The sequence below is a fragment of the Micropterus salmoides genome, unplaced genomic scaffold, assembly GCF_014851395.1.
Source record: "Micropterus salmoides isolate LMB-PRFRI ecotype aquatic unplaced genomic scaffold, ASM1485139v1 Ms_hic_scaffold_8, whole genome shotgun sequence".
Classification (NCBI taxonomy): Eukaryota; Metazoa; Chordata; class Actinopteri; order Centrarchiformes; family Centrarchidae; genus Micropterus; species Micropterus salmoides.
This window is the reverse complement of record NW_024044570.1, coordinates 38,671,637-38,697,194: the sequence shown is the minus strand read 5'-3', so window position 1 is coordinate 38,697,194 and position 25,558 is coordinate 38,671,637. Positions and strand designations below refer to the sequence as shown.

Here is a 25,558-nt window from a genome sequence, read left to right as displayed (position 1 = left end):
TCTTCTGTTCGGTGGAGCACAGAGAATTCTAGGCCAGGCTCGTGGCACTCCTGTCTCCCCTTGGTTTAACGGTGAATTGGAAGAAGAGCGCTCCTCTCCCCTCCCAGAGGCTCACCTATCTGTGTGTATTGTTGGTGTCATGTGGGCCCCTGGGCCTCCAGCACATGAGGAGGTTACAACGGTGGTTCATCCACCTGCGTGTCGACTTGAGTGATAGGCAGCGCGATTATCAATGCTGAGCTGAACATGAACACCACAGGTTTACTAACCTAGTTTGCTTTCAGCACTTCTTTGTTTGCGCCTTGTAGTATGAAGTTTAAAGCCAAAGTTTATGATGAATGACACAGAAGCTGCTGGTGTTTGTTGTTGTCCTCTCTCACATGTGTCGGCACGCAGCAGATACATAGTAAGTGTTTTGTTGGCAGGCTATAGGTAATGCAGAGACAGCAAAAACAGCAAGCTCATCAGACGTTTTCTAAAAATAAACAGTGTTCACGAATCCCGCTCCTCAAGTCAAGAGTCAAGTCTGAAGTCTTTTGAGGACGAGTCTCAAGTCAAGTCTGAAGTTACTGTGTGCGACGTAAGTGCGACTCAAGTCCAAGTCTCAAACTCAAGGCCCCATCTCTGGCCAATAGTAACACTTATTCATTATACATTAACATCATACTGAGCAAAACCCAACACAACGGTAGGCATGAGGAGTCAAAAAAAGGTTTCCAAAAATAAGTAATAAAGGTTTTATTTACAAAATTCTTTAATAAATATAATGTTATGCGTCCATAAAAGATATCATCTAAACAGAACTTAACTCAGGCAAGATAACCCTAACATGAGCTGAACAAAACAGACCTAAACAGACCTAACAAGACTGAGACATGGGGGAAATTTATATAGTGGCTGATCAGGCCATTCTAACACAAAGGGGGTAGACAGACAGATAATACTGTATTCAATTAAATTTTATTTATATAGCGCCAAATCACAACAACAGTTATCTCACAGCGCTTTTCATAAAAGAGCAGGTCTAGACCATACTCTATATAAGCAAACCACAAGTACTACAAAACATGCTAAGCCAATGATACCTAATATGAACTAATCAATCAATAAAATAATTATAATAACAAAAGCATAACTAGCAAAGAAAAGAACACAACTCAAAATGGAAAACTCTGCCCCTCCCCATGATATGGCAGACTAATTATCCTTCCCCTACGTAAACAGCTTACATTCAGTTGGAAGTCTTTTTTGTCAGACAAATAGAGACCCCCAGCAGCAACTCCCCAGGAACTGGCAACTCAAGAAGAAAGGTATTAATTTCACAGAATGTAACTTAAGCTAAACAAAGATAATGAACCTGAAATTAGCAAAATTGACAAAGTAAACTAAATGTGTGCACCCAAATAGACAACTAATGTCAAAATAAATCTCTTTTTGACACTAAAATCTGTGTGTCCAGATATTTATTTTGTATTATATGTAATGGGCTCAAAACAAATGAAAGAGTTACCACCGTGAGTTGTGACAAACTTGTCTTTCTTTAACCAGTGTAGGGGGGTGATTGAGAGACATATTTTTCCCTCTGGCTTTCCCATACCTGTAGGTGCTCACTGCTTAGATCGTTCAGTGTCTTTGGTTATTGACTGTAAAACTAATACATAAGAAGAAGTACCACAATTATTACAAAGACTCCATGATTTAATTTTCTGCCAAATATAGCCTATAACTCAGCATTACTGTATGGAAACCATAACACACCAAAACATAAACAGCTTCATGTTTCCTGAGTAAGCCATAGCCTTCTTCAGAAGGTGAAACTTGCTCAAGTGTCACATGTTTCATGTGAAAGTAGGGGAATTTACAGTACATATGTTCCCAAAGTATTTGGGGAGAAAAGCAAACATCATGTTTTACATCATCTGCATGCAAGAATACTCCTTTTTTTCAAGAAGTCCTCCAATCTAAACTACAGAATAGGTTGTTTGCCCATGCCTCCCAAAGCGACACATGAGCATTTCCTATACCAGTCCAACAGGCAACCAGACCATAACTACATTTCGTATGTCACATTACATAATCACGTTAATGTTGTGAAATGTCAGTAATGCTATTTAACTTAAAATTCTCAGAACAAATCGCCAATAAATGAACCCACCTCCTTAAGCCTCCTTTGCTACCGTCATACAACCACAATAAACATAAATATGGGTTGTAATAATGTGCTGCACAAACTATTTGCTTGTTTTTACAGTGAGGACAGGCAGCCTTTTTATATTCAAAGCTTCTATTCCGTTTTCAAATGAAGCTTTGAATGTCTCTTGTCGTATTTTCTAATGTTATCACCCTAAAAAAATTTTTTAAATCCAAGCTAGTAGTGATTTTGAAGAGGTCATAGCCAAGTGCTGATAATAAGCTATTCATACTAATTAAATATACTTTAAACCCTTTCATATATGTTGTCATTTTTACTTATTACTATTAGGCCAACTTGTTAAAATTACTTTTTGCTGTGGTGGACTGTAGTTTTGGACTGTTTCACAGTGTACCCATGGAGGCTGTCTGATGGAGCTGTGTATCCAGCTAAGTATCACCATGTTGGGAAAACAGCTAATTCAGAACAACCTTTTTGAGATTGGAATACCGTAAGTATGCATCACTTTAAATTGATCTGTTTTCATTACACATCACATTGTCATGAATTACACAAGACCTGAACATGAAATAATCTTCCTAAAATCCCTGTTCCTTCTAAATAGGATCAAATATCCAATACTAAACACATGCTTTATGTTCATCCCCATCTTAGATAATTAGGTCTTTTTAGAAACTTGTTTACTTGTTATACCTGAAAGTTGTTATATTTAGCTTCTGAACCTTAATAAGATGTTTATTAACACTGAGACATAATGACTGTAATATCCTAAAACACATTTGTTGTTGCTTGTAAGATATTTATGAGCAGTTAATATAATCTTGTTAACAGTTTAAAGGTTAGGTTAATTTAAAGACTTATTAACTATTAACACTGCTCCTTTGCAACTACTAGAACTAAAGTGGGAACAGTGTCTTATTGATGTTACAACAACTTCCTGTTTTGTGGCAGATTATCGAATTTGGATGCCATGCCACGGGTACGCTCGTTGACTGGTAATAATCATTTGTACAAATTTTAATCGTCAATGGGTTTAGACTGCACAGCGAAATTTCAGCGAAAAGGTGATGTTGCTATAACCTGAATGAAAAATGGTACAGATATGTATAGTAGTGTTAATGATAACAATCGTAATGTTAATTATTATAATAACAATAATAATAATAGGACTAGTAACAATAGTTGTTGTAGCAGAGGGTGTCAAGCAGGAACACGGGGGCAGCAGGTGACCCGCAAACACAGATCCAGACTCCACAGCTCCAGAGCCAGAAAACCTGCAGGAAGTGATAGGAGGAGAGAGGAGAGGGACGAGAAAGCACAAGACTACCGGAAAGGAGAGAAGTCGAGTTAGTAACATACATTATTGGGATGAGGTTGCATACAGAGGGTGAGAAGGAAGAGGAGAGAGGACCTCAGTACATCATGGGAAATCCCCCGGCAGTCTAGGCCTATAGCAGCATAACTAAGGGATGGTTCAGGACTCACCTGAGCCAGCCCTAACTATAAGCTTTATATAAGAGGAAAGTCTTAAGGAGACGGTTGCTCTGTTGTTGCTGCTGCTGGTCTGTGCAACTAGGACCAGAGGGCTCTGTGGGCGACTGGCTGACAGGTCTGTGGTCTAACCTCGTGGGCGCTTGTGAAGCTTCTCAATCCTGAAAAAAATGCACATTTTGAATTTACCATCAACTTTCGTAAAAACTGCCAATATTCAAGTTCTACACAGTTGATTTCTCGCCTCAAACCGCCCAAAAGTGTATATAGTGATTAAATAGCGTACAAAACTTGTAAAAACAAAATGCCGTTCTGCTATTTCTCCTTAGTTTCCGCTACACAAAAGCTTCTTCTTTGCGAGTAGTCTTACAGTCAAGCAATCATGGCAGACAGTGGAAGCGGTACTGCCCACAGCACTTCTTGTACTGCGTTGCAGTTATAAATGAACAACCAGAAATTTTCTTAATAAGAAGATTGCTATCTCTCCCTTAAACAGCCTCTCTGTATCGATGCGTCAACAATGAGATTTCACGTTGGCAAATCATTATAGTCGACTTCATCGACTAATCTTTGCAGCCCTTCTTAGTTCCGCAGTTGTTGGTTCGATGTCAAGCTCTTCCATTTCGGGTTGACGCTCAGCATTACTGAGTGCTGCGTCAGAGACAGTGTTATGATTTGCATTGAGAGCGGAGTAGTGTTCCACCCAGCAGTCAAGTTGTTTTGAGTGGTCAGTGATGGTTTCTCCTGTGGCTGACTTCAGCGGTTTGTGTCAGCAGCCGTTGCCAGCTGTAGCCAGTAGCTGTTGGCACAGTGTCGTGAGGTTTGCTGGAGTTTCCTTCTTGATGTTCTGAGGAGCATGTAGGGTCTTGACATTTGGAGTGCATTTGTAGTTGGTGAGGGAAGTGCGCTTTCCATCCATTCATTTGACCTTCTCAGCTTTTTGCCAAAAACTGTCAGGGCTGTGCCATGGATGGTATCCCGTAAGCCATCCCAATATTGCTGGACAGAGCGAGATTGGGGTAAGTGGTAAAGGAATTTCTCTAGGGCACAGAGGAAGGCTGCAGTTTGGTTGCATCAACTCGAGGAGATGCTGCCCATTCTCATTAATTTTACCTATGCCATGGTGTCCCAAGCAAGACTGCCAGGAGTGATGGTCTGCACCAACTCTTGAATTGAAGGCAAAAAGGCCCCCTCGAGCTTGTCATAAAACTTTACCTTTATTTCTTGAGAAGAGCTTACTCTTGGGGCGTACACTCACCAGGTGGACAGGTCCCCTGTTTGTGTTCAGGCAGAGGGCTAAGATTCTCTCTGAACCATCTGGTGGTATTATCAGAAATCAGAATCAGCTTTATTGCTAGGTATGTGTACGCAAAACCCACTCCATATTGATATGGAGTGGGTTTTGCTGTCGGGTTCACTCAGTGAGAAAGAAAAAGGTGGGGAACGGTCAGAGCATAGGCGGGGTGGATTTGGGTCTCAGTGGCTTTGCGTGTCGTTCGAGCTTCTGGATCTCAAGTGGGTCGGAGAGGAGTGTCTGGAAGCGGTGATGTCCCTTGAAGGCCTGACTACATTTGAGGTGTCAGAGGATGAAAGCTGCGAGGCAATATGGGTTCCTGAGCACTACTGAGGTTGTTGACAAAAAGATGGTAGAGACTTAAAGAGTTTATGGTGAGCATGTTCTCTACTTGTCTGTCGCAGGTCATGTAACAACTGAGTCAGAGGGGAAGGGAATGGTTAAATACTTTTGTGTATAAATGGATGTGTTAGCAGCGTGGTCTTTCTCCCTAACCAAACTTCATATGTTTAGAGGTTACCATGCCAACAAAAAATAGTTACAACCCCCAAGGGGAGAACCCTAGTGTAACAGAACCAGAAGCCCCTCTTTTTACACTCCAAAAGAAAACCATTATACAAAAGGATCCAGCCCTCCAAATATTTATTTACTAAATTATGAACTTCACAGTGGGAAAATTATAAACAGAACAAAACTAAATTTATCCAAACCAAATCATGTATCAGTCCAGCATTAGCATGTCTACATGGCTACATAGAGAGAGGGAAAATCTGCGCATGCTAGTATTTTCCAATTTCATGTGGATGTATTTGTGTGTGTGTGTGTGTGTGTGTGTGTGTGTGTGTGTGTGTGTATGTGTGTGCGCGCGCACGTGTGTGTGTGTATGTCTCTCAGCAAGCTGAAGAAGCTGATTCGCTACATTCGGTCAAAGCAAGGGGCTTTTCAAGAAGAAGAGAGACAGAAGAAGCTGCAGAGATATGAAAGTGACCACTTCCTGGAACCATTTGCTGGACTAACACCTGAATATATGGAAATGAGTAAGTACCACACACATGATATCCCTCCACACACAAACACACACCCACACATATTTTCCTTAGCACTAGACAAAAACACAAGCAAAACACTCAAAATTATGGCTTTATTTGGTTTTTAACCTTGTATTGTTCCAGATCTTATATAGATAAATATTGGCTAGCACCTAGAAGCCAATCAAACTTGCCATGTTTCATTAATCTGAGTCATCAGGCTGAATGATCAGATTATAGATTACTTATTTACATTACATTTACATTGTTCAAGGTTTTGATGACCTTAAGGCAGGTTTTGCATCTTCATGCCTTTGCCATTGTCAATGTGTTAATGGTGAAGACAACATGAAGCAAGATGGAAAAAGAGTGATCTTCTCTTTTTTTTGTTCTATGCCTCAGTGCTTTCACAAAAAATAGTAAAATATAGAAGAATGCCTCCAATGTAAATAAATATTGGCCGACAAACTAAACAACTAAACATAAAACAGTTGTATTATTTATTATATGTCCCACTTTATTTTTCATCTCCATCTTATCATGTTGCGTTAAAGGGGCTATATGTAGTCATTCAATGAAATCACTTGTTAATAAATCAAATTATTATTAATAATTAAAAAAAAGAAAGGAAGCACATGCCTGTTTTCTCTGCTGCTTGGAACAGCCACTATTCTGCTTTTAATGTGAAGGCAACGGGTCGTGATGTAGCCATGTGTGTGCTCCCGAGCCTCTCTCCGCAGCTAATGAAATGCAATCCACTAACACCACAAAAAACTATCTGGTTGTTTTGTGGTGTTAGTGGATTGCATTTCATTTTACACACATATACACAACAATGCAAAAACACAGTAGAATAACCATCCACTACAGAAATGTTAATAAGTGTGGAAACAATCTCATTTATACTATTCAGTCTAGCTCACTAACAGTTTTGTTATTATCTAATACGTTTAGCTGTGCTCACATTGCTGAGCTTCCGGTGAAAGACACACAAATAGTAACATTAGTTACTGAAAAGCAAATTGGCTAAATGCAGTAAATGTAACGTTATCATTAATGAGTATGGATTAGTTCAAGCTGACAAAATACTACTGTAACGTTGCAGTGGGAGTTCCCAGCATATTATTGACTTTCTAATAAATAATCCTGTCTTCTTCTGTATCCAGTCATCCAGTTTGGTTTTGTTACATTGTTCGTTGCATCCTTCCCCTTGGCTCCACTCTTTGCTCTGCTCAACAACATCATCGAAATACGACTTGATGCCAAGAAATTTGTGACTGAGTTGCGAAGACCCGTGGCAGCAAGAGCCAAAGACATTGGTGGGTTGAACATACAGTAGCTCTTATAAAAAAGCAATTGTACCCAATAGTAAAGGACAGTGAGAAACTGGTGAAATGATTAGTGAATGCTGTAAATGTTCCTGTAAACATATTCCTTCAGAGTAGAAAAAACTGTTATCTCTAACAGCTGATACATATTGTTGTGTCTACAGGTATATGGTACAACATACTAAGAGGGGTAGCAAAAGTGGCCGTCATCATTAATGTAAGTAAAACATGAATGTATTCATTTATGCTAATGCATTAACACTGTATCATACTGTACTGTCTGTAGATATTCAGAATCTTTTGGGCTCTGTACTCCATCACATTTGGTTTGAAACCTTGTAGTCAGGCAGATAATGTAGAATTTCAGCTGTAATTTCGGGGTGTTTGCATTCACATCCATGCACAGTCATAGAACCGTTTAATTTTGATATTGTGTTGTAAAAAATATATAAACCTGGTATGTGGTGGTATGTGTCATCCTCAAGCTCGGAGGCCTACCAGAGGAGTTTGAGGGTTCTGCGTAGTATCTTAGCTGTTCCTAGGACTATTTACTAGGACTATATATATATATATATGTGTGTGTGTGTGTGTGTGTAGTTTAGTAACTGGTTACTAACAATTTTACTCACCGAACAAAAGAGTTTATAAACTATGATTTTATTTGAGTTTATTCTTGTGCAGCTGGAGCAATTAGTCAATTTATCCATTTGTCAAACAACATAAAATAAATCATCAACTATTTTGATTATTATTTAAGTCATTTTCCATGTCAACATTTCATGGGTCCAGTCCAGTCGACTAATTTTGCGAAGGTAGGACACAGTGGTTATCTTCTTCTTAATTGCTATGTAGAAAAAAAAAGTTTAAACAGTGAGTCGGTTCATGAACGCTCTGAGAGAAGCCAATGGAATGTAAAAGAGAGATAAACGCAGTACTGAAGCTGTCATTCTCAACGTCCACATGAATATTAAAATCCCCTACAATTACAACTTTGTCCGTTTTAAGGACTAAAGTTGACACAAACTCTGCAAACTCAGATAAGAATTCAGAGTACGGACCAGGTGCTCGGTACACTATAACAAAAAGAATTGGTTGCAGTGATTTCCAACTTGGGTGTGAAAGACTAAGAACAAGGCTTTCTAATGAGTTATAATTTAGTTTAGGTTTAGAGCTGATTAGTAGGCTGGAGTTGAAGATAGCTGCAACTCCACCTCCTCGGCCTGTGCCTCGAGGAATGTGAGTATTAATATGACTGGGAGGGGTGGATTCATTTAGGCTAACATATTCTCCATCACCCAGCCAGATTTCAGTAAGACAAAATAAATCAATATCATAATCTGATATTAGTTCATTTACTAGTACACCTTTAGAAGAGAGAGATCTGATGTTTAAGAGTCCACATTTAACTCTCCTATTTGTTTGCACTATTGCGCTTGTGGTTTAAATTTTTATGAGGCTCCTCTTCTGTTTACCTTTGATTTAAATAATTTCAATGGTCGGGGGGCAGACACTATAGGGTTTTCACTAAGTAACTCCTGAAATGGAGGAGCAGAGAAGTGTGTTAGACTGCGACTCTGCCTCCTGGTCTCAACTCTGGGTTGTCATGGAATTGGTCCAATAATAAACTTGGCCAGATTTCTAGAAATAAGAGCTGCTTCTTCCCAAGTGGGATGGATGCTGTCTCTCCGGATCAGACCAGGTCTTCCCCAGAAGGTCTGCCAATGATCTACAAAGCCCACATCGTTTGCTGGACACCACCACGACAACCAGCGGCGGAATGACGACATGCGGCTATACACTATGGGTCATAGTGGGGGAAAACCTGGATCTCTCACACCAAAGGCATGTGTCTTATCCATTGCGCCATCACCACCTCTAGACTCAATGTCACCAGCTCTGGCCCCAGGGATGCACTTAACTATGGCCACCCGCTTCGCTAACTTCACTTTTTTCAAAACAGAGCTGCCAATGATCAGCGTTGGTTTCTCAGCCACGTTAGAAACGTGAACAGGTTGGTGGTGACCCGTGGGCTTTGAATGCTTACGACTATTTTTCCTTTCGGACAGTCACCCAGCCACCCATTCCCGGCTCAGGAGATGCCGGTGGATGGCTACCACAGGCTAACTCAGGCACTGACTACCGGGGACTGGCTAGCTACAGTAGCTAAAGACTGATCTACCAAGGTGCGGAGCCAGACTTCTAAATCACTGAGCCTCGCCTCCATGTCTACATAATAAACTACACTTATTACACGTACCATTACTGCTAAAGGAGGCAGAGAAGTAACTGAACATCTGACACACCGAGCAGGAGAAAGTAGGAGAGTGAGAGGGAGAAGGAGAAGCCATCGTTAGCTGCTAAGCTAAAGCTGCTAACAGCTAAGCTAAAGTACGGTAGCGTGTTTAGCGGACAGTTGGATGCTGTAATCTAACAAATTTAACTGGTATTTAGCGAGAGCAGCACAACACACTACCAACACACAAGCACTGGAAACGGAAATGAGTCAACACGCTTACTGCAGTACATCAGAATTTGAGGAAAATAATGAATGTCATCCATTTTTGAGTAAGGCTGTAACATAACAAAATGTGGAAAAAGTGAAGCGCTGTGAATACTTTCCAGATGCACTGTATATTAATGCAATGGCCTCCCAAACATACAAGTTACTATCAAATGTGATAAACCAGATTATTGGACAATAATGCAATCTCAAACTACCATCTATAAGAGAATGTCTTTGGACATTATGGATATGGAAATTAGTATATAGAATAGTATTCCTAAGCATTGATATTGCTTTGGGATTGCATACAGATATAGTACTCCTGGTGGCAAAAAAAGCACATGAAAGAACATGTTGGGCCTGAGAAGGCTTTAAAAAAGGTGTTTGTCAGCTCATCTAACATTCCGTTTTTACCTTGAAATAGGGTGTGATGAACCACATGTTAGCATACTGAACGCAGCTGGTCACCTTGCCATTCTCAGTTGCTTTCACATCAATTCACATTTGCATTCATGGGGCTCCGATGACTTTCCAATGATGGCCATGAGTCTAAGCAAGGTGTGAACAATGTTGAGAGTAGCGCCTGGGACTCAACTACTAGTGGATTGTCTTTTTTCATTTTGACACTGCTGTTATATTTCATAATGTCTTGTTTACACATGCAATATGAAATATTTATTCACATTAGCCTAACTTCCATTCCTGTCTCTATTCTCTGATCCCCCACCCCTACCACCAACTCTCCTACCACAATTCCTAGGCATTTGTCATCTCCTTCACTTCCGACTTCATCCCTCGGATGGTCTATCAGTACATGTACAGCCCTGATGGCTCCATGCATGGATTTGTCAACCATACGCTGTCCTACTTTAATGTCAGCCACTTCCAGGATGGCAAAGAGACCATGGATCCGTTGCACCTTGGCTACCCAGTTGAGATCTGCAGGTGGGAAATCAATCTCAGTTCAGAATTGTCAATTTCATGATAAAAACATGTTTAGCATATGGGACAGAAATCAGTATACTACTGCCATTCAAAATGTGTTACTGGCTGTGACTTGAATATTTGCTTAATGTGTTTATCAAAAAGTCACAATACCTGCTCCAGGGCACTCTGGACCTCGAATAGACATGACCTATATCAGTCGAATCCAAGGAACACAATGTGCAAAATTATTTCTGATACTCCTAATGGTTCATGAGTTCATTAGCCAAAACATAAAATGCTTAGTAATCGACCACACAGTGGGGCAATTGAATACATGCAGTTATATTTTAACTGGGGCACCAGGGATTAGAAGCTATATAAAAACATGCAAAATTTTAGGTGTGCCTGAATATATAATAGAAAAAAATGTCTTAAAATTGCTCTTTCAATTAAAACTGGCTGCTTTTTTTCTTTGTACGATACATGTCCCATAAAGATTTATTGCATCTAGGTTGAACATTTAATTTCGTAGGAGGTGGTATGGAGCCATTTTGCCAAGCGCATATGCAAGACCCATATGACATGTGAATTATCGCCACTTCAGACTTGTGTGTAGAGTTTCATGAGTTTGAGAATATTTAAAGGTCTCCAAACATGCGCTTCATTTGGAACAAAAATATAAAAGAAAGACAGAAATAATTACTCCAGTTTCAATAGGGTCCTTGCACGTTCAGGGCTTGTCATTTGAGACTCTGTTAGCAGAGATGACATGTACTGGGTGCTGTGGAGTTGTGATGGCAGATGGCACAAATGAGCCTTCTAAGAGCTTTGAGGGGCCAGGCTGTATTAGTCTGTGGCTGAAGGAGCTCCTGAGCTGCCTCAGGTCAGCATAGAGAGGATGAGAGGGGTTCTCCATGATGGCTTTCAGCTTCCCTCTCATCCTCCTCTCAGTCACTGCCTCCACACTGTTAAGTTCTATCCCCACCACTGAGCTGGCCTTATTCACCAGCTTGCCCAGTTTGTTGGTGCCACAAGTCCAGATGCCCCTACCCAACACACCACAGCAAAGAAAATGACACTGGCCACTACAGACTGGCAGCACATCCCCAACAGCCTGGTGCACACACTGAAGGACCTGAGCCTTCTCAGGAAGAACAGCCTGTTCTGTCCTTTCCTGTAAAAGGGCCTCAGTGTTGTCTGTCCAGTCCAGTTTGTTGTTGAGTTGCATCCCCAGGAACGTATAGGTGTCTACCATCTCTACCCCCTCCCCCCTTATAACGACTGGGGTGGGGGGCCTCTTGCTGCATTGGAAGTTGTTAGATCCCGAGTCACCCCTGTTCAGGAGGTACTGGACCAGCTCTCCGTCTTAAAGGGTCCGATCCTCTAGGCCTATGGGTATTACCCTAGTAGGTATGACTGAGGACTGTTTAAGCTGGTGTCGAAGAGATTCGCCTGGCTTCTAACTGTCTTCTTCCGAACGCCTACCCTGCTTACTCTGAGATAGCACCTGACTGAATAGCCCTAGAGCCAGATACCACCCCAGCCACGCCCGTTAACGACAGCTGTCTTCTCATTGATCAGTGCACTTGGTATGGTTGCCAGGTTGGTATTTAGTGGCCAGGAAAATAGGCCCCAAGGATAAGTTAATTTCAGTGGCTAGAGCAACCTATAAGAACCTCAAAGTTGTTAAACACACTTTACCTAATTGATTACTACCTTAGTGAGGAAATAACTTCAATGTCGACTATCGTTCTTTAAATGCAGTGATTATATATTTTATTGCATAAAGTTAGCAAGGGCAAGCATACAACTATAATTGGTTAAAAAATGAGTAAAAATAATAAAACTGTTTAAAATTCAAAACCTGATACGAATAGCTGAGCTTGAGTGTTTTTGGTTATCTTCTTTTTGGAGAGAAAGGGAGGGGAAGGAGTTGTCCTGCAGTGAAATCCTTCCTCCGCTGCGGGGCTGCGGACTCCGGAGGAGACTTGAGGCTTTGTCCAAAGCCCTCTACCGTCTGTTGGAGTCTTCAGTCTTTGTTGCAGTTGAAAAGGAGAAAATCTTCAGAGTCCGATGATTCTTCAGTTGTCTTGGCTGTTATGGTTATCCTCCGTGGCACGATCTGTTGATACTTTGCTGAAGAAATCTCTGAAGCGTTCTCTAGATGTTAGTTGTTCAAATCCCCAACTCTTTGGCTCTTGGTCCGGTGCGGTGATGGTCTTGCTCCGAGTCCGATGCCTCTTCAGATCCGCCGAGGAATAACCCCGATCTCTTTCTGGCTTCTCTTTATATATCCTACTCCGTGGCTGATTTCTTTGTCATATCAGCCACCACCCCTATCCTGTCTACGTGACTTCTGGCACATAGATTGTTCATTTGTTTCAGAGATGTCCTTGTTTGGTCCACTCATTTCCCCTACTAACCTTTCCCTCTCAATGACTCACAGTCATGAGGCGGTCACACTCAGTCCAGTATTTCGCAACAAGCTAACAAGTCCTAACATATTCCCTCAATCACATCTATCATTACATGCACTTTTCCAATCAATACTATCAAATCATGACATTTTCATACCATAGTTATTCATTTTTCATTTCTTTAGTAATTTCTTTATAATACGTCTAATACATCATTCTACTGATTGCTATACTTATCACACTTAACACATCACATTCATTTGGAAAGTACCTGATTCTCCTCTAGTTTATTTTGTTTCTTATAGTCTCTTGTGTCATTCAGTTGGAAAGTACCTTGCAGTCCCATGGCCTTCAATGGGCCCTTTTTGGAGTGTTGTTAGTGCGCAGGGATCTCAATCTACTTGACAAAGTCCACCACAAGCTCCTTGGCTTTTTGGGGGGCAGGAAGGGAGAAGAGGGAGATGGAGGGGGAGAAGGGCGGGAGAGAGAGAGGTAAGGAGGGAAGAGAAGGAGGGTGGAGCTGCTGTCTTCCTAGTTGAGGGAGCTGCTTGTGTTGTAGTTCTCCCTTGGCCGCTTTTTGACCAAAAGTAGCCTGTACCTCAGATCTCTTTTCAAGAAACTAAAAGGTTCCTTCAGCCCACTATTGTGTGTGTTTCCACCATGGTCTAAAGATTAGGCAAATTAACCAGCTGACGTAGGCTGTAGGCCTATACGCTGTACAAAGCAATGCACAGGCATCATTATTTACATCAAATTTGATTGAAATATAATGAAAAACCAGAGGCTGTGCTTGACCATTAAAGCAGCTTTTTGTGTGTGAGTATAATAAAGAGACACACGATAAAGTTTGTTACACATTTAATAACAAACTGGATACTGGACTGTATGGCCATCAAGTTTTAAAATAACTCCAGCATAGAGAAAGCAACACAAAAATAAACTCTGAAAAACAGTTTGGAAGGTTATTAAAACATTTCCAACGTCCAGAGCTGCAGCTTATCTGCAGGACTCAAGACTGTGTCGCCTGAGTGTCGGAGGAATGTGATTTTAACGAGGTTAATTATCTGTTATGGTTCAGCTTTGGCTCTGTGTAAAAACCTCCTGACTGATGAAAACTTTAAACAAGAACTCTGGACCCAGTATTTAGCTCAATTCTATCAGCTGTTTGCTGTAAACACACCACTTTTTGGGGGGTAAAATAAAGACTCTAGAACTTTATTTAGACCCTGATCCCTCCGGTGGAAAAACAGTGAGTCCCTCCGAAGGTTCCTTGTTCTGGGTTCTAGTTCCTTTGGTCGAAACGCAGCTAGTTAGTTGGAGGAGACGGCCTGTGGCTGCTGAGCAAGTGGTCCTGTCATATCACAGGGAGGCATGTGGAGTAGGGTTCGACCTGTGTTGGTGAGTCAAACCTGTTGAAAAACTGGTGTAACTAGCTGGCTTGTTACTCTGTCCCCTCTACTCCTTCTATTGACCTTTTCATACCAGTCATCATTCCACCCAAGACTGCTCCAGCTCCCCACTTGATCACTGTATGCATCTGGTGTTTCAGGTAACATACTGGGTGAAGTTAGTCAGTGATGCCATTTGGTTTGAAATGACACAGTACCGTTCTCAAATCAGGTAACAAACATGAAAGGTGTGATTTTGAAGACTTATGTGTGTGTGTGCCTATGCCAGCTAAAGCCACAAAAATTGCCATGCACACGACACGTTAACATCCATAAACACGTTCATTTGGACCCAGGAAATTACCAGACACAAAAAATAGACACCTGAGGAAGATTGCAGAATCACTGTGCTTGCCCAAGAGCTGGCTTTGCATCACCAGGGGAAAAAATGACAGTGACTCAGTCACCAGCTTCAACTCAGCATAACTGCAGCTAGGAATACTGTAGGAGAGGAGTGTGTTGTTAAATCAAGAACATAACAATCAGTTGCTGGATTATCAATACCTGTCAGAATTTATATCCAGACCAAAAACATGTCTTTTTGTCTCTAGGTATAAGGACTACAGAGAACCTCCTTGGTCAACCACTCCATATGAGATCTCTAAGGAATTCTGGGCAGTACTGGCTGTCCGACTGGCTTTTGTCATTGTTTTCCAGGTATGGTGAAACATGCAATTACTAGAACTGAATATTAATTTATTAGAAATTGTTTTGAATTATTACATAACTTATTGAATATTTATTTTTGTCTGGTATTTAAATACTCTGGGATTGCTCAAGAAAGACAAGTCGAATGCTTCATTGTTTCCTTGCTTAATGCTTCTTCATGATGGTAGACATACATGAATTCTCTCTCAGAGTAAAAGTTTGGTCTTCATACATTAAAATGTTCCAATAGTGTTAAAAATCGGTCTCAAAACCCAACTTATTTAAGAGCACTCCAGAGGTCTCCTAACCCCAATATGGAGCAACTAGCAGATGGCAGCCAGCAGAAAGGCATAAGACACACACTTTCCAAGTATGATAATAAGTTGATAAAAAGATCTGTTGAAATCATCCATGCACACATCAATTAAAATGTTAAATTTATCCAATTCATAACATGCTGGATTCAGCACTGATATAATTAAATGCTCATGTTTCTTCCTAATGCTGGCCACACACTAGAGGATAATTGGGCTGATTTTAGGTCCAATTTGCCCTCCCAACAGTCGCAGGGGTGTTCACGATCCAAGGCTGGTTAGGAACAGATTGTGGACCCATAAGATCCTGTAGTGTGAATATCAAACATGTTTGATTGAAATTGGGAAGCCTCCAATCAGAAACCCACAACAGCCAATGAGAGCGAGTTGCCCGGGGTGTGTCACCAGCGTGTTTTGTACTCACACTAAATGTATAAACCATGCTGATTCTCTTTTCTCAGTCTTGATTTTATCCACAGTTTTAATCTCTTTTTTGTTTTTCTGTGCGAAACATAGCACACACAAGTGCAACTAGCTGATGATGACAGTCTGCCTCCATGATTGTGTCTGAAGTCATGTTTGATCACACGAGATTCTGAGAGATCCCAAGTCCCCAGAACCGCCACTCTTAAACCGATCATGCCAAGTGTGGTCCTGCATCTGGACTCAGTCGTCTGGTGTGTGTTTTCATAAGATTAAAATAATTCTGTCGTTATGTCTGTGGTATCCCACAAACTGAAAATTCTCTAATAATCTAATGCACCAAATAACCAAGTGTCCAAGGCAAGAGCACTGCATTTATATAGAACTTTTTTTTTACTTACTTTTTTATTTCACATAAAATTACACAACACATACATCAGGCACGTACATTAGGAGACGCTCTTACAGTTTCAGTTCTAACCCTCACATCCTATCTTCAAATATTGCTTCGTCCTTCCTAAAGGAGGGAACATGAGCAACATGTAGCAATGAGTACATACATTTACTGCAGTAAGTATAAAAATACAACTAAAGTGGAGGGGACAAAATGAGGTTACTAAAGTTTTTACATTGTCTGTTTTACTGGTAACAATCTTTGATCAAACCTGTCTGACCTGAGCTGTAAACTCGCTGTGATTTTCTCCATGATGAACACACTTTTTACCCTTTCTCTCCATTCTGTTATACTGGGAGGCTGTTGCTTCAACCAAGAAGCTGTAAAAAGCAGAATTCTCAGTAAGGACGTCAAGTTCCTATATATGACATTATCTGGGACTATACCCAATATATACCAGTGTTTCCCATACGTTCATTTATTTGTGGCGCAGCACATTTTCTTTCTCTCTCTCACTCACCCATCCCTCGCTCTCTTTATCTCATTACGCCAATCCTGATTGGCTGGTGATCACGGTGTCCGCATCCGGTGGGTCCTCCTACCCTTAAATCAGAATCAGAATCAGAATCAGTTTTATTGCCAGGTATGTGTGCACATACGAGGAATTTGACTCAGGATTGTACATTGCTCACGATGTGCTTACTTATACAATAATAAAATAATAATATAATAAAATAAAATCAGACACAAACTACAGAATAGAAAACACTAATATACACACTATGAACAAAACAATATAGACATATTGACAAATAGTGCAGTAATCAGAGTGCAAAGGATGCAAGAGTAAACTATGCTCATTATGTACATGTTGAAGGTGGATATGATATACAGATAAACATACACATACATGCATACATGTACACATTTACACAGTGTGATGGAGCATAGTGCAGAGGATGCTGGAAAAAATAAATAAGACCTATGACCTTATGATCTGAGGTAGGTGTATTGGTATACAGTATTTACAATATTCAATTCAATTCAATTTTATTTATATAGCGCCAAATCACAACAACAGTTATCTCACAGCGCTTTTCATAAAAGAGCAGGTCTAGACCATACTCTATTTACAGAAGCCCAACAGTTCCCACCAAGAGCAAGCACTAGGCGACGGTGGCAAGGAAAAACTTCCTTTTAAGAGGCAGAAACCTCGAGCAGAAACATGGCTCAGGGTGGGTGGCCATCTGCCTCGACCGGTTGGGGTGAAGGAGAGAGAGAGAGAGGGAGAGAGAGAGAGAGAGAGAGGGAGAGGGCAAGAGAGGAACAGAGAGAAAAAGAGAGGGATGGAAGGAGGGAGAGGGGAGGGAGGCAGCCTACACAATATACACACAGAGGTACAGACAGTAAAGGTGATGTTGCTATAGACTAAATGAAAAATGGTACAGATATGTATAGTAGTGTTAATGATAACAGTCGTAATGTTAATGATTATAATAACAATAATTACAATAGGACTAGTAACAATAGTCATTGCAGCAGAGGGTGTCGAGCAGGAACACGGAGGCAGCAGGTAACCCGCAGCCACAGATCCAGACTCCACAGCTCCAGAGCCAGAAACACCTGCAGGAAGTGATAGGAGGAGAGAGGAGAGGGACGAGAAAGCACAAAACTACCAGAAAGGGGAGAAGTTGTGTTAGTAACATGCAATAATGGGATGAGGTTGCATATAGAGGGCGAGAAAGTAGAGGAGAGAGGACCTCAGTGCATCATGGGAAATACCCCAGCAGTCTAGGCCTATAGCAGCATAACTAAGGGATGGTTCAGGACTCACCTGAGCCAGCCCTAACTATAGGCTTTATCAAAGAGGAAAGTCTTAAGCCTACTCTTAAATGTGGAGATGGTGTCTGCCTCCTGAACCCAAACTGGAACCTGGTTCCACAGGAGAGGAGCTTGATACCTGAACGCTCTGGCTCCTAGTCTACTTTTGGAGACTCTAGGAACCACAAGTAACCCTGCATTCTGGGAGCGCAGTGCTCTGGTGGGGTAGTAAGGTACTATGAGCTCTTTAAGATAAGATGGTGCCTGACCATTAAGAGCTTTGTAGGTAAGAAGAATGATTTTAAATTCTATTCTGGATTTTACTGGAAGCCAATGCAGAGAAGCTAAGACAGGAGAAATATGATCTCTTTTCCTGGTTCCTGTCAGAACACGTGCTGCAGCATTCTGGATCAGCTGAAGAGTCTTAATGTACTTTTTCGGGCAGCCTGATAATAAGGAATTGCAGTAATCCAGCCTAGAAGTAACAAATGCATGGACTAGTTTTTCTGCATCATTTTTAGACAGGATGTTCCTGATTTTCGCAATATTACGTAGGTGAAAAAATGCGGTCCTTGAAATTTGCTGAATGTGAGACTTAAACGACATGTCCTGATCAAAGATAACTCCAAGATTCCTCACAGTGGTGCTGGAGGCCAGGGCGATGCCATCAAGGGAAACTATATCTTTAGATAATGCGTCACAGAGATGCTTAGGCCCCAGAACAATAACTTCAGTTTTATCTTAGTTTAACATTAGAAAATTACAGGTCATCCAGGTTTTAACATCCTGAAGGCACATTTGAAGTTTAGCTAACTGATAAGTTTCATCTGGTTTGATCGATAGATATAACTGAGTATCATCTGCATAACAATGAAAGCTTATGGAATATTTCCTGATAATATTGCCTAAAGGAAGCATATATAAAGTGAAGAGGATTGGTCCGAGGACAGATCCTTGAGCAACTCCATGACTAACTTTGGCATGCACGGAGGACTCATCGTTAACATGTACAAACTGAAATCGATCTGATAAATAGGACTTAAACCAGCTTAGAGCGGTTCCTTTAATGTCAATGAAATGTTCCAGTCTCTGCAATAGGATCTGATGGTCAATGGTATCAAATGCAGCACTAAGATCTAATAAAACCAGTCCTTTGTCTGATGCAATAAGGAGGTCATTAGTAATTTTCACCAGTGCTGTCTCTGTGCTATGATGAGCTCTAAATCCTGACTATATATATATACAATATGACATAGTATGAACATAGTATGAACAGCACTGAAATAGAGAATGGTGAATAAATAAATAATAAGTGGAAACCAGTAAACAGGTGCTGATTAAAGACTGATTACAGAGTTACTGGGTTATTGCACAGGAATTGTTCCTGACACTGTGAGTCAGAAATCAGCTGTTCATCAGAATGATGGCTTGTGGGAAGAAACTGTTCCTGAGTCTGTTGGTTTTGGCGTACAGTGCTCTGTAGCGCCTACCAGAGGGGAGGAGCTGGAACAGGTTGTGAGATGGATCTGCAGTGATGTTTCCTGCCCGTCTCCTGACTCTGGAAATGTATAAGTCCTGAATGGAGGGCAGGTTGGCACCGATTATTTTTTCTGCAGTCCTGACTGTACGTTGTAGTCTGTCCTTGTCCTTTTTGCTGGCAGATCCAAACCAGACAGTGATGGAGGTGCAGAGAACAGACTGGATGATGGCTGTGTAGAACTGGATCAGCAGCTCCTTAGGCAGGTTGAGCTTCCCGAGCTGACGCAGGAAGCACATCCTCTGCTGGGCCTTCTTGATGATAGTGTCAGTGTTGGGCTCCCACTTCAGGTCCTGGGATATAGTGGAACCCAGAAACCTGAAGGATTCCACAGCAGACACAGGGCTGTTTAGAATGGTGATGGGGGGCAGAATAGGGGGGCTCCTCCTGAAGTCCACGGTCATCTCCACAGTTTTGAGTGTGTTAAGCTCCAGGTTGTTCTGACCACACCAGAGAGCCAGCTGATCAACCTCCCGTCTGTAGGCCGACTCGTCACCGTCCCGGATGAGGCCAATGACAGTTGTGTCGTCAGCAAATTTCAGGAGTTTGACAGATGGGTGCCATGAGGTGCAGTCGTTGGTGTAGAGGGAGAAGAGCAGTGGGGAGAGCTGGCACAGTGAGCTGGGTGAGGTTGGTGCTGAGGATGTCCGGGATGATGGTGTTGAACGCCGAGCTGAAGTCCACGAACAGGATCCTAGCATATGTCCCTGGAGAGTCGAGGTGTTGCAGGATGTGATGCAGACCCAAGTTGACAGCATCATCCACTAACCTGTTAGCCCTGTAGGCAAACTGCAGATGGGGGCCAGCTGATCAACAGATTTTCAGGCACGGTGCTACACTGTCAGGTCCAGGAGCCTTCCTGATCTTCTGCCTTTGGAAGAGGTGGCTCACGTCCTCTTCACAGATCTTGAGTGCAGGTGAGAGGTCAGAGGGGGAAGGTGACTGTTTGAAGATATCGTTGGACATGTAGGAGTGGGGGAGAGGTTTGACTCTGGGCTTTTCAAACCTACAGTAGAAACCATTCAGCTAGTTTGTGAGTGTCCATAAGCTTCTCCACACTGACGCAGGGTCGTTGGCTGCAAAGCTGTTATTTAGCTTTTCAGCGTAGCACCTCTTTGCAGCTTTGACCTCTTTAGTCAGCATGATCCTGGCCTGGTTGTACAAGACTCTGTCCCCACTTCTGAAGGCCTCCTCCTTGGTCTGACGAAGCAGCCTGAGTTTCGCTGTGAACCAGGGTTTTTGGTTGTTATAGGTGCGGAAGGTTTTAGTCGGCATACACATGTCCATCTTTTCACAGTCTTTACAACAGGTTTAGCAGATTTCAGTTTTTGCCTGTGTGTCGGGATAAGATGAACCAGACAGTGATCAGAGAGTCCCAAGGTTGCACGGGGAACAGAGCAATAGGCGTCCTTTAATGTTGTGTTGCAGTGGTCCAGTGTGTTAGTGTCCCTGGTCGGACACTTAATATGCTGTCTGTATTTTGGGTATTAAGTTCATGACTGAGGTTTGCTTTGTTAAAGTCCCCAAGAACAATGAGCAGGGAGTCTGGATGTTTTTTTCTCCATGTTAGTTATCTGGTCGGCCAGGTGTATTAATGCCTCACTAAGACAGGCCTGAGGTGGAATGTAAACAGCGACCAGAGCAAACGAGGAAAACGGTTTACAGTTTATAAATAATGTCTTGAAGTGAGGGCTGCTTATGCTACATCGCAGACACCATTCAAAATAAGCACCTCTTCTCGCTTCACCCCAGCAAGAAGGGCTGTCTGGTGAGATATCTCACTCATGCTATGAATGAGAACCAGGGTTACGCAAGTAACCTAAAGTTGTCATTCATTGCATTTGTTTCGATGTCTCACTATGGGATATGAAGACTCCCGTATTGCCAGACAAGCTTATCTCAACAACCACCGGCTCTCAACAAGCAGCGCTCTGTTCCAGCGAGGGCCCTGTGCTCAGCATTGCACGCGCCACACTCTGAGTAGAGACATCCAGTTTATAAAACCGGGCAAAGGTGAGGGGCGAGGACCAGCTCGCCGCTGCACAAATGTCCTGGATAGAGACCCCCTTAAACAGGGCCCAGGATGCTGCAAAGCCAGGAGCTGAGAGAACCCATAGGCCTGGGGGAGCCTGCAGACCCCGACTAGTGTAGGCCAGAGCAATCGACCCCACAATTTAGTGGGAGAGCCATTGCTTGGTAACAGGCTTGCCTATACAGGGTAGCACCTGCATAGGAAAGCAAAGAGTTGGTCACTTCTCCGAAACCCCTTAGTCCTGTCCATGTAAATGTGCCGGGCATGAACTGGACACAGCACATGCAGCCGCTCCTCCTCAGGGGAGGAGAAAGTGGGCGAAGAGAACGCCCTAATGTCAATAATAGGCAAGCATGAGCCTTCTCACCTTGGGCACAAAGGCAGGGTTAAGCTTCATTGACACTCTGCTACCACCTGGAGCAAACTGAGTGCATGATGGATGCGGGTGAATGTCACCAACCCCATTTGCAGACGCCAAAGCCAGCAACAACACTGTCTTCAGAGACAGAAGTCAACTTCCCCCAGTGGTTCAAAGGGGGGCCAGAGAGCCCATCCAGGACCACTACCAGATCCCATGGTGGGGCCAATGGCCTGGAAACAGGTAGTAGCCGACATGCCCCTTTCAAAACAACAGCAGACCAGGGAATGTTGGCTAGCTGTTTTACCTCCAAACCCGACATGACAAGCAGCAATAGCAGCCAGGTACACTTTAATTGTGGAGAGGACATTTTGTTTGTCAACCAAGTCCTGCAGGAATGACAAAATCACGCCGGGCACTGAAAATGGACATATCCCTCCTTGAGACACCACTCCTCAAACACCCTCCACTTACAGTCATAAAGGGACCGGGTGTAGGGAGCCCTGGCGCTCTGAATAGTTTTAATCACATTCTGAAGAAGTCCTACCAAACTTATGCCACTCATGGGCAAGGCCCATAGTGCCAGGCGCTCTGGGTGTGGGTGAAAGATTGTCCCTCCTGCCTGGGACAGCATGTCCCTGAGCAGCAGGAGTTGCCATGGCTGTCCATGGTGTGAGTAGATATATCTCCGCTAGCCAGTGCATTGCCGGCCAGTGCAGAGCTATGAGGATCAGTCTGCAGTGGTACTCCCTCACCCTGGACAGAGTGGGGGATATCAGAGCCAATGGAGGGAACGTGTACAGGGGGTCTGGCGACCACCCGTGCATGAGCGCGTCAACGCTGAGAGGGGCATCTGGATTGTGTATTGAGAAAAACAGCGGACACTGCGCATTGACTCTCAATGCAAACAGGTCCACCTTGGCCCAGCCATAATGCAGCCACACTTGCACCTAGGTTTAGAAATCCGGGGAAGTGCCACTTTTAGGGGAGGCTGTGGCTCAGGAGGTAGAGCGGGTTGGCTATTAATTGGAAGGTCGGCGGTTCAATCCTGGCTCCCCCAGGCTGCATGTTGAAGTGTCCTTGGGCAAGATACTGAACCCTGAATTGCCCCTGGTGGCTGTTCCGCCAGTGTCTGAATGTGTGTGAATGATAGTTTCTGTTTGAGCACTTAGGCTCAGTTTATGTGAATGCAGATGTAGTGTAAAAGCGCTTTGAGTGGTCGAAAAAAGACTAGAAAGGCGCTATACAGAGCATTTACATTTACTTTCAGAGACAGTCGCTCTCTTCTCCACAGTATCAGTTTGCGTGCCAGCGTGTGCAACAGATGGGAACACAACCACTTTGACAGTTTATATACACAGTATATATATGCTACTGTTGTCGTATTGTCCGTCCTCACCAGAACATGATGTCCGCTGAGAAACGGGAGAAAATGCCTCATGGTAAGAAACACTGCTAAAAGCTCCAGGTAATTTTTGTGCAAGCGCCGGAGATTTTCGCTCCAGATGCCCCTCACAGACCTGACCTCATGTGTTCCTCCCCAAACTCGCATCTTTGGTGACCACCTTCTGTGACAGGACGACGCCCATGGGCACCCCCTGCATCAAGAAAGCTGGATGTTGCCAGCGGCGCAGTGCCATCACGCATTCCACAGTGACTGTCACCCTCCATGCACCATGACAGACAGGGTACAGTCCGAGGGAAGCCACCCAGCGCTGGAAATCTCTCATGAACAGGCGGCCGAGTCTGACCACCAGGATGGCTGACGCCATCAGTCCCAGGAACCTCAGACACAATCTGAAGTGAGCGGATTTGCGCAGGCGAAAATGCTCGAGACAAGCCCTGTATGCCTTTACCCTCTCCTCTGCCAGGCAGGCTGTAGAGGACACCGATTCCAGGTGTAACCCCAGAAATATTATACTCTCTTCTCTGTGTTTATTATAAAACCCAAATCTGTCAGATGTCTTATGAGGGCGCGCATTTGTTCCACTGACAGCTGTTACGACTGTGCCAAAAGGAGCCAGTTGTCCAAATATATAGCCAGAATGAATCTTAACGGTACACCACACGAACACTCTAAGGCTCAGGGACAGACAGAAGGGAAGCACTCTGTACTGTAAAGCGAACCTCAGATATTTCCTGGAGGATAAATTACAATGCAGCATCCCACGTTCTGAAGTGAGCCGTAGCTCTCCTCGGGAGCGGTGAGGCTGCCGAACCGTTTATTGTTTTTTTGTTCATTGTTTTTAACTGCGCCCTTGACCTACGGCCTGGATGCGGCAGTGGAACAAGCTTTATTGTCAATAAAGACTGAGGGTGTGTGCTTGTGCGACTCAAAGGGAGGACAGAACACGCTGCCTACGCTGCAATGTATCTCTTTGCGGAGAGTTGGGGAGCGGGAAAACCCCCCGCATCACACTCTGGAACATAACAGGTGGGGTTGGCAAACGGGGAACATCCAGCGGCATCACCGGTGGGGAGAGGGAGGCTGTCAAACTGCCCGCTTCTTCTTCCTGGCCTGCTGACTGGCAGTCTGGACCGGCTGTCCTGGTGGAGTTGCCGTCAGCATAGGAGCCTTCCTGGGCCAGGCCTGGGGCTTCGGCCGCTTAGGAATCTTAAACTGAGGGGAACGTGAGACAGCCTGAGCGAAGGTCTGGTGCGGGGCTGCTGGAGGAGGGGGCTCAGCTTTCCGGGGAAGGCAGAGCTGGAGAGCTTTGTCCTCCTTCTTCTTAGCTTCACATCTCTGCTGCATTGAGGCCAGAGCGGTGCCAAAAACCCCGTCAGGGTCAACGGGCATGTCCAATATGTCCTCACAGGTTAAAAATACATGCAGATGGAGAGCATTTCACTCAATAAATAATAATACTTTACCCAACTCAGGAACATCGCCATAGTTACAGCCCAGTTAAGTTACCTGTCTTTACCGACACGACAACCGCAACCACCGCCACTTCCCCCTCAACCCTCAACCCTGTCCTCAGTCCAGGTGGAGCCACTTATTCTAGTGACACAGAGACTCTGTTAAAGTAACTTTAATGTTGCCTATCCAAATCTAACAATGCCTTTTTGGCAAGTTTACCGTTAACATTGCAAAACATCAGCTAGCTGACGAGGTGGGCCATTAACATTTTATGACTTACCTTCTAACAGATGCATTTTGTTTCAAAGTATTATCACCATAAATCCAAACACTTCTCTAATACATTTGGACTTCTGTGCATGATTCTTTAAAGGACTACAACTCGACTACGACTGGAAAAGCAGTATAATAGGTCTCCTTTAAAAACTGCAGCTAGCAGACTCCTGTTATTTTAGCATTGTTACCAAAGCTTGACGCTGGCTAATTAGTTTGTTAGGTAATGTTAGCTAAGCTAACAAGCTAACGTTATGTACCCATACCTGCTTATTATTGTAACATTACTGAATTTCACTCACCAACTTGA

At 43.1% G+C, this 25,558-nt stretch overlaps 1 protein-coding gene across 2 annotated transcripts in view; it reads left to right on the top strand.

Annotated features, from left to right (window-relative positions):
* Positions 1-25,558, top strand: part of LOC119894156 (anoctamin-1-like) — a gene marked incomplete at its 5' end in the record, with an annotated part of 91,599 nt that overhangs the window by 58,693 nt on the left and 7,348 nt on the right. For both annotated transcript variants that reach the window (XM_038706720.1, XM_038706719.1), the window contains 6 exon segments: positions 2,542-2,642; positions 5,832-5,974; positions 7,132-7,284; positions 7,458-7,510; positions 10,557-10,741; positions 15,140-15,245. In XM_038706720.1, coding sequence (XP_038562648.1) covers positions 2,542-2,642; positions 5,832-5,974; positions 7,132-7,284; positions 7,458-7,510; positions 10,557-10,741; positions 15,140-15,245 — 741 coding nt within the window.